Consider the following 10,120-nt stretch of genomic DNA (forward strand, 5'->3'; position numbering starts at 1 on the left):
CTGTTCCCCCGAGCACTACCAGGAGTGACTAGGAATAATGGTCACAAGCTGGCACAGGGTAAATTCAGATTAGACATCAGGAGGCACTACTTCACTGTCAGGGTGGCCAGGATCTGGAACCAACTTTCAAGGGAAGTGGTGCTGGCTCCTGCCCTGCCTGTCTTTAAGAGGAGGCTAGATGAACACCTTGCTGGGGTCATTTGACCCCAGTACTCTTCCCTGCCATGGCGCAGGGGGTTGGACTTGATCTGCCCAGGTCCCTTCTGACCCTACCAACTATGAAACTATAATCCTACTGCTCAGATATAGACGATGCCAATCCATGCAAAATGCCAAGGCACTTTAGCTGTAAATTTAATCCAAGTGTTGAAGTTAAAAGCAAGCTACATAATAAAGATCAAATAAACCAAGGTAAAACATGTTTTGGAATACAGTCATTTCAAATTAAAGGACTTTCAGATTAGTCCATTCTGAGTTCTGTGACAGTCCTGGTGCCCCAGAAGCCAATACAATTGATTTGCATGTTTTAAATTTTAAATTCGTTGTCTGAGCAAGAGATTTATGTAATTTCATAACGGTTAAAGATTCCATTTGTTTCTGCAAAAGTGCTCTTATTTTAGGACAGCAGCCATTTTTCTTCTCTAGCATTGCAATTTTAGCTATGTGGGTATAAATCAACACCCTTGTCTCCCGTACAAACTCAATCACTGACGTAAGTGGCAATTACAGCATTAGCTCTAGTTTGGGAAGTGAAATAAGCCAAAAGTCAGAACAGTGTTTGAGCATGGACACGATCAAGTTACCACAAGGTAATGGGGAGAGGGAAGAGGGAGCCAGGAAATCTGCCAGATCTGCCACTTTGCAAAAACTGCTTGTGGGCACACTACTACCCCACAGTTAATGGGAACTGCCTGGCCGGCCCTTTCATGAAAAAGACAACTCTAATACTGTACATTAATTTTTTTTTTTTTTTTTTGCTGCTGGGCAACTGTGAGCATACTGACAGTTACCATGGAGCAGCTGACGTAGTAAATCCCTGCCTCCTGTTACCTTGCTGAACTTCATGTGCCCCTGACCTTAACAGCATAGCTAGATCCAGGGAAGGGTTTATATTGCCATTCCATTTAGCCAATATACTTTTAATGACTGTTAAAACTAGCATAATTTTTTAGTCCAGGTCTGACCTTTTCAGTTTAGGCCAACATTGGCTGGGATAGCCCTGCTGCAAGCAAGTCAAGCTCTAGTGGCAGACATGGCATATGCCCAGTGCAAAAACCCCCTCACTAAAATCTATTCTCTCCCTATGGAAGAGTTTGACAATTTAGAATAGCAGGTAACCCTCCTCTTATTGCAGGTGTGCACAGCACTCAACCCACTAGCCCTAACAACCCACCAAAATAGCTTGAAAACATTAGAAAAGCAAGACAGCACATCCTCTGTCTGTACTAGGTGGCAATTCATTAGTCTGTGCATCCACAGTCCAGTTACCTGCTTGCAAAATGTCCTGCTGCCTTGCATCCAATCAATCAGAGCAGATCACACTAGTGTCAGCCCTCCACTGAAGACAGTACCTCAGTTGTGCATGTCTACCTTAGTCACTCAGACCTGTTGACTGGAAGTTTCAGAGATAGACTTTTTCCCCCCACTAGGTACCCATCTTGAGACCTCATGCCTGTTTTTCAGAAATGCTAAATGCCCACAATTCTGTTCGGAATCCATTGGAGAGCTGGGCATGCCCACATTTTAAGCACAAGGACTAAAGCTGTGCATCCAAAAGCTAGCTGCTTTGAGAGACCACATGCAGTGAAACAAGTAGTTATACAGTTGACAAGTTTGTTTTAAGCTTATAGGTAGTAAGGCTAACAACGTTAACACTAAAAAGAGAGCAGTCTGATATCAATAATAGCTTGGCGGCCTTTTGTAGAACAAGGGAACAACTTTAAGAGGTCAGTCCTATACCCTTAGCAAGAAATTCATCCTTGAAACATTATTCATCATTTTTTCAATTTAGCTTTAACATCATTCTGTAGATACTCATCATGTCCATTTGTTGAGCCTGAACACAAGTACCAGTTTCACTATTAGTTGCACTATGGTTAGAACCATTTGACCTTGTAGCAGAGATGAAACCTGCCTAGGTTTTTAAGCCATGTCAGTAGTACTGTTTCCCTTGGCACATCCCTGTGTATAGGAAAATAGAAACTCACAAACATCAACTGTTGCATATGAAACATGAGAAGCACATTAGGCATTAGTGTTATAAACAATGATACAATGAGTCAGACCACAAGTTGCATTCACACTGGTGCAAGAGTCACTCGAACAACACTGCTGCAGTTTCAAAATCCAGTACCGAGATTACTAGAAGTAACTGCTCCCACTACTACTCCTAAAATCTTCTGCTGATGTATCATTTGTTAGAATCCAGCTTCAGAAAATTTATATTTAACATTTCAGCCCTGTCATGCCTGTTTTATACCAAGAGATTAACAATTAACTACAGTTAACTCTAGAATTCAAGTCCATTTGTTCCCTCATAATGGACGTGTCAAAACGCTAGTTTTGCTCATTAATGGGACATTATGGGGTAGGCATTATAATTGGAATTGCTGAAACAGCCATAAAACCAACTGAATGCAGAGAGGCCAGTTGTACTTCATTTTATATACCAAAGCCTCCTAGAGTCATTAGGGACCTACTTCACCTGGCTGAGGCTGGAGCCTACAGGAAATTTAATATCTTTTACTTCTTTCTTGTTCATTTGTCATGGCAACAGGAACCTAATGCGATCTTTCCAGGAACCCAGCTTCTGCTAAAATCTTGCCTCAAGATAATATGCAAAACAAATCTTTAACTGCCCATTATCTTTAACCACAAGACTAGTTTGTCCAGGTTATAAAGACCATCCATGATGCTTCTCATTAGCAAACAAACTTCTCTGCTCCAAGCAGTTTTTAAGCTTCTAGATAGGGCTCACATTCCTAGATAGGGAAACATTCCTTTCAGAGGGCAAACCAGAGCCTTTCATGGCTGACACACCCATCTCCTTGCCTGATCCCAAAGGCTACAGAGGCCATTGCTGGCCACTCATTCACATTTGTTATTAGTCTTCAGTTGTTTTACCCTTGTCTAGGCAGTACTATAGAGCATGGCTGTTGAAGTCTGACAAGACAGGGAACAGCAATGTAGAACTAAATTGTTACACAAACACAGCCATCATCAACATGGAAAATGAAGAAACAGACGTCAGAATTAATTATTACTGGGAACAGGGAATTCAGAGAAAGAAGTCAGAATTTGGGCACACAATTTGGAAGGGAGAAGTAGAGGTGCAAAGCAAAAGCCAAGAAGGTAGACTGGTACAAAAGTACCAACTTATAAAGCAGAAAGTACCCTCTGCTCCCCAATTTCTCCCTCCACCAAACCAGCTTGCACATATTCCTTGAACACTCAGGAATAGGTTTAGTTCCTACTAGTTTAGTAGTGTGTTGACAAAACTTAACTAGAATGGTTCAGCTAGTCCAGGGGTTCAACTGGGAGGTTGCTGACATCCCCTCAGGAGTGCAATGACATGGGCACTGCTACCAAGAAGTGGCCAGGTAAAACTGCCCAACAGGCAGGGCTGTGGCATGCGCACACTGCTGCTGCAGTAGGACTCCGATATCCCTAAAGCAACTGGAGCTGTAGCCTGTCCTGGTCCAGCTCCTCAATGCTCCTTCTGGAAAAAAGGAGGTTTACAGGACAATTCCACCAATGCACTTCTTCCTCCAGTTCTCCTTCTGAAATCAGAAAGGCTACAACCCAAGCCAGCTTCATCTGCATTAGGATTATCAAAGAACCCTACTGCAAAAAAAGGGTGCACACGTGCCACAGCCCTCCCTGGGCTGACCATGAAGCAGGCACGCAGGGCAATTTTACCACAGCAGCATCTGCTTGAGATGCACAGAGGTAAGCTGAAGCAGCACAAAGAGTGGTTGTCAACCAGGTATATTGCCACATCCAAAAAAAGTTGTGGAGGGGTGCCGCGACTCAAGTTTGAGAGCCAGTTTCTCATTACTGTGAGAGCAAGTGGCATCTGGAAGCTCCCAAATATGCACAGTTTCTAAGAACTGGATCAGAACAGTGGGATATATGCCTAGAGAACATTTCTGTCAAAATGGTTTAGAATTGAAATAACATGGAATCCAGGCAGAAGCGCAAATGTTTAAGCCAATTCAGTTTGGCTGATGGATGCACTAAAGTAATTGAGCCTAACAATTTACTCTCATTTGAAAAGATGAAGGAGAAGGGCCACAGTGGAAAGACAACTATTATGAAATGCGAGTCTAAATCTGAAATTAAGCAACACCAGCTTGGGTAGACACTCAAGTGTCTATAAAATCTTAGTCATGGGCACCTGAAGTACCAATGTCTGCCTGTTAAAACTGGAGATTACTATTCATTATTTTGACAATTCAGCTCGTCACATCACTGACTAAATTCAGAAGCGAAAGAAGTGTAAACATCAAAGTTTGACTAGTATGCAGACAAGCCATTTCAGTTTAAAGGCATCTTCCACTGTTATTAATGTAAACAAGGGCTGGACATATTTGAAAAGGGTAAGGCAATCTTCCCAAAAACTGAAAATATATCCACTTGAAATAAGTGCTGTAAGCAAGTTTAATGAAGGGAAAATATCAGTGAGGGAATGCCTGAAGTTTTAGGTCTCTACCAACATACTCCTTGCCATGTGATTTATATTGTATTTTTTCATTTAAATTTTAATCACTGCTTCTATATGAAGCTCTGCTTCCTGCAATCCCTTCATAACACAGGAAGAAGTAAGGCTGCTGTTTACAAAAGCTTATTCTACGTACCTTTGATTTAGTCCACGAAGTGCAAATCTACCCTGCTTTCTCCTTTTTTCCATTCAACTCAGGAAATGTAAGATGACACCTTGGAACATTGTATGTATACTTGCCCAGGATAGCAGTGTATTTGGATTTTATCCTTTGTGATCATTTATTGATGCTTAAGCCTCTAGAACAGGGGTGGACAAAATACAGTCTGCGGAAGGGTTTTGTCTGGCTCGTGGGAGGTTGCTTCATCCCACCTGGCCCAGGCATTGTCCCCCCACTCAGCGGCACCCCTCCCCATACACCCTCCCTCACACCCCCAGCCGTCCTCCTCCTCTACATATCCCCACAATGCCCCCCCATACTCACCCACATCCACATATATCCCCACTTCCTCCCCCACAGACTCCATACCCACCCACACCCCCAGACCCCCTGAAATATGCAAGAGTAAGACTTCAATTTGAACTATTATGCAATCACCTCTATATACATGACACAAACATACAAATCAGTACAAAATATCTTTTAAAAATAAAATTAAAATAATTTATTGTTGACATTTTATTTTTTGTATATAAATTGGGTTTTTTTCCAGTTCTAAGATGGCAAACCCCTTTCCCAAAAGGGAGTACTTCTGGGGCAAGGGCAGGAACTATTGGTGACAAAGGTCAGAGGTTAGGAGGAGGGACTTCTGGTACTAAGATGGTGACCAGGGGGCAGGGCTACCCTTGCAGCCCTCAACAGCTGACCAATGCTCGTGAACCGGCACTCCAGCAGAAATAATTGCCCACCCCGCTCTAGAAACAGAGATTATTGACCAGGACCCTATGGATAAGGCACAAGTATTGCTACGCATGTCTAACACAGGACCAAGTCTTCTTTCACCTCTTTCTTCAGGCTTTCATGGCATAGGCTGCATCTTAAAGTGATGCATTATGGATACTCCTATCCTGTTCAATCACATGGACCACCTCCACTACCATGAACAATTATATACCTTTCTGACAACTACAGTAATTACAAACAGACAGCTAAATATTCCTGTGGGCAGTTAACACATTGTATATGCACTGCCAGGATTTTCTTTTAACCTGTATTCAAGAGACCAATATTTGCAAACTTTTGACCTAGAGTTCTTGGTTGTTCTAGTGAAACATAACTTCTAGCCAGTTGAGGAATTGTAAAATCCACAAGCCACACACTTACACACCTTGGATATTAAATAGGAAGGTAGTCCCACTGTTCTCCATCACTGTTCTCAAATCAGGTCTTCTCTAGAACTAAACTGTGCTTAGAATCCAATTTGGCAAGATTCATTTATCACAGTTTCTATACTTGAATTTTTTCCCCCCCCTTCTTCCTCAGTATTGTGCTCCTTGCCATTGTTTCAAAAGGCATCAGTACTAGCCATTAAACTGCTCACTTCAACACCTTACATATGCTCTGAAACCAACACCTGTCGACATATTAGACAGGGAACTTTCATAGATTCATAGACTGTAAGGGATCTTGGAAAATCATTGAGTCCAGCCTCCTGCACCAAGCAGGAAAGACAACTGGAGTCACGTGACCCCAGCAAGGTGACCACCTAGTCTCCTCTTAAAGATTTCCAGGGTAGGCAATTGCACAACCTCTGGAGGGAGCTTATTCCAGTCTGGACACCCTAGTTGTGAAGTATTTTTTCCTCATGTTGAGCCTGAAGTGGTCTTCCAGGAGTTGTGACCATTACTCCTAGTTTTCCAAGTGCCCTGGTGAACAGATGCTCACCGAGCCCTGGATGTACACCTCCGATATAGTGGTAAGCTGCTACCAAAGTCCCCTCTCAGTCTTTTCTTTTTCCGGCTGAAGAGTCCCAGATCGCTCAGCCTTTCCTTGTATGGCTTGCTGCGCAAAGTCTCTGATCCTGCAGGTGACTTCTCTGGACTCTCCCAAGCTTTACCACATCCTTGTTAAAGTGCAGCACCCAGAACTTCACGTAAGTTATGGATCTCTGAAAAATTAGGATTCCCTCCCCCACTGCTTTTACTTTAAAACAGCTCCCTTGCACCTGGCTACATCTGTCAGCAAATAATTGTTTACAGGTGCAACAGCTTCAAATTTGAAGTTTCCATAGGTATAGGATTCAGCTGACAAGTAGCCACTACCTTTATTCAGCAGTTTAAACCCCTTACAAAGCATGCTTAAAAAAGACTATTTAATCTGTGCTAGTGTTTGAGAACCTGAAAATGGATATTTAGGGCTAGAAGTGCTTTTCAAATAGCTTAGAACCTGTTTGGCTTGAAATAGGGTGGGTAAACTTTCATTGAACTACTTCACAAAAGATGTCTTTTCACTCAGATATGAAAGTCGGAGAAGTCCATTACAGGAGGGTTTGGGCTTTTTTTTTTTTTTTTAAACTAGAACTAAGCAACTCTTTAGACTTCGCATAACTAAATCCTATTTTGTTCTGCTTCCTTAAATTCAGTTCATTTAAAAATTTGCAAGCTATCGAAGTTAAATGATAAAACATAAAAAAAAGTCAGTGACCTCAAAAGATTAGGGGAGGACAGTACTGAGGTGTACAATCACAACCCAGAGGACAGAGACAAAGCAGGTGATGACATAACCAAGGAACACACTCATCCATTAAATGTTTTTATTTGGAAATACATTTAGCACGCCAAATGGTGAAAGGAGCTGAAGGGAAATTTTCTGAAGAGGCAGCTTAAAGCTTATTCCTGTCCCAGAGGCTCTTCATGGCTCCTGCATGGTTAATACAAAGCTCAGGACTTTCTGTAGTCCTCTAAGCTATTCACTGCTTTTAAAAAGAATGCATATTCACAAAGAATTACCAAGACTTTGTTCCCTTTTGTTTATTTGATTGAGCATGTATAAACACTTAGGTACTAAATAAGTGATGCAATTACTCCTTACTACAAGTGAATGATTTGCATATCAAAGCAGTGCCAAAAGATAACCTGGCATCAGAGACAATTAATACTCTGTGACTCAACAGTAATTCAGCCCTTTTTACTCAGTGAGAGGAAGGGAGAGGATGATAAAATTAAGCAACTCCTACAATAAACATTTATAACAGGAGTACTCAACCTCTGGCCTATGGCACCACATCATCTAGCCCACAAGGCTCTTTACAGGTCTTAAATATGGCAGTGGAGGAGTGGTGGTATTACTCCCACGCTAACAAATCTTCTGACTGGTGGGGAGCCCTAGGCCCTGTGTGCTGGACCATGCTGCCTCAGCCCTGTGCACTGGGATTGCCAGGGATGGAGGCAGTGCCAAACCCTCAGTATCCAACCCTGGCACACAGGAGGTAGGTTAGGACAGTGTGGGGTCCCAGGGCCCAATCTGGCCCACATCGCTCAATCAGGGTAGACTTAGACAAGCTTCCATATGCAGGGCATTCTTTATTTGGGCCCCCACAAAAATCCTTGCCTCACATTTCCTGGACCAACAAAGCTACATGATCACTCCAACACTACCAATATTATAATAAGGAAACAAACAAACAAACAAAAAACAACAACTATTTGTAAGATTTGAAAGTTGTATTTAAAACAGTCTCAAAGTATCTACTGAGTATGATGTGGTTTTGCTGGCTCAGCTCACTCTTAATTTTAGAGGAAATGGATATCTGGAAAGCATGTCAGTTCAGGAAGTTACAAAAAAAAATCTGGGCAAAGATTACTCTCCATCAAGTTTTAAATTGATTAGAGAACTAGTAGATAGAATAAAAGAAGCCTCACATACAAAGAGAAAAACCAGAATTTCTAGTATAAACAGGTATAAGCCAGTCTGCTGTAACACTGGTGATATGATAAATCAAGTAAGAACCTGTATGCAAAAGTCCTACATATTCATAGAAAACAATCATCATAACAGATTTAGCTCAATACAAAAAGATAGTTAAAGTTTAGAGACAAGGCCTACCTCAGAGTCCCATTTTCTCCTTTGTCCAGGCTGGTAAACCGGCTGTACAGACGGGTGATCTGACTGTGGGAAACTGGGGAGAAGAAGAAATTAGACAAATTAACATCAATCCTATATACGAATAGGCCCAGTACCCCGAGACAGACAGACACAGTAAAACAAGCCAACTTCTGCCCCGGGGCGGGGGGTTGAACTCAATCTTCTGAGGTCCCTTCCAGCCCTAATGTCCATGAAATCTATCAAGCTTGCAGCTGATTTTGTATCACTGTCTGGGTGGTGCTTCCTGTAACCTTCTCACCACCCCCAGGAATAAATTCAGGGTTCTTGCAAGAATCTAGGCATTAGAGACATTAGAGTGCGCATGCGTATGACCCAACAGCCTATGGTCCTTGAAAGGAAGTTCTGAAAAACTATCCACAGAGCCAACAGTCTTACATCAGTTTGTAAGACTTGTCTGTGTTAATGCCAAGACAGACTCCAATATCGGTCTCTCTACCCTGAACCATAAGTATTAAGCTCTAGAAATCATTTTGGAACAGTGCACATGGAGACAATCACTCTCCAAATCCCTGGTCAAGTTTGAGGAGTACAGGCTCTATACTTCAGCTGTTGTAGAGTTCACTATATAAAGCCCTCATGAAACCCCAACATCCATTTATTGTATTGTCTGTACAGTGACAAACTAAACCTCTCTTCCATACTCATTAAAGCCTTACAAACCATAATTTTTAAGCCAAGATACTTCCTCCTAAAAAAAAAAATCTAGCCAGGAATGGCTTAGAAAGCAAAGTAATGGTAGAGAATGCACCAAGCCACTCTTCCATAAAGATCTGCCTGAATCCAAATCCATTTTTCAAACCTAACTGCTGCAATGTTTTCCATCTTTTGTAACACATTTAAATTAAAAATACATCACTAAAAACTATCCCACACAATAAATGAACATCCCTCCCTCCAAAGGTAACCCACTTTATAGAGCAGGATAATAATATTCTCAGGTCATGAAGACCAACATAACACAACTAAAACTAGTTACTAACTGCAGACTTGTTGGGCGAGTAATCAAAATTACAAAATCAAATTAGGCCAACTATGAAAAGATACTGGTAACCACAAATGACATGGCACTGCCAAAAACATAAGGGGTGCACCGATAGAGATTTTTGGAGCTGATACCAATAGCCAATTAAGGAGACATATTGGCTGATACCAACTCGATTTCCAATGCCAGCCTGGCAGCGTGGAAAGCTGTGTGCAGCTGGTAAGTCTAGTATGGGGGGGGGGGGGGGAAAGGAAGGGGCATGGGGGGGGGCAGATCAAGGTCCGGGAGGGCATGGGGTGGGGGATACGCCCCC

The 10,120-nt window shown here is 42.1% G+C and overlaps 1 protein-coding gene across 2 annotated transcripts in view; it reads right to left on the reverse strand.

Moving 5' to 3' along the window:
• Positions 1 to 10,120, reverse strand: part of CHP1 (calcineurin like EF-hand protein 1) — a 28,068-nt gene that overhangs the window by 9,116 nt on the left and 8,832 nt on the right. For both annotated transcript variants that reach the window (XM_019551496.1, XM_019551495.1), the window contains one exon: positions 8,766 to 8,838. In XM_019551496.1, the coding sequence (XP_019407041.1) occupies positions 8,766 to 8,838 (73 nt within the window). The remainder of the gene's footprint in view (positions 1 to 8,765; positions 8,839 to 10,120) is intronic.

The sequence above is a fragment of the Crocodylus porosus genome, unplaced genomic scaffold (genome assembly GCF_001723895.1).
Source record: "Crocodylus porosus isolate Cpor-Errol unplaced genomic scaffold, CroPor_comp1, whole genome shotgun sequence".
Lineage (NCBI taxonomy): Eukaryota > Metazoa > Chordata > Crocodylia > Crocodylidae > Crocodylus > Crocodylus porosus.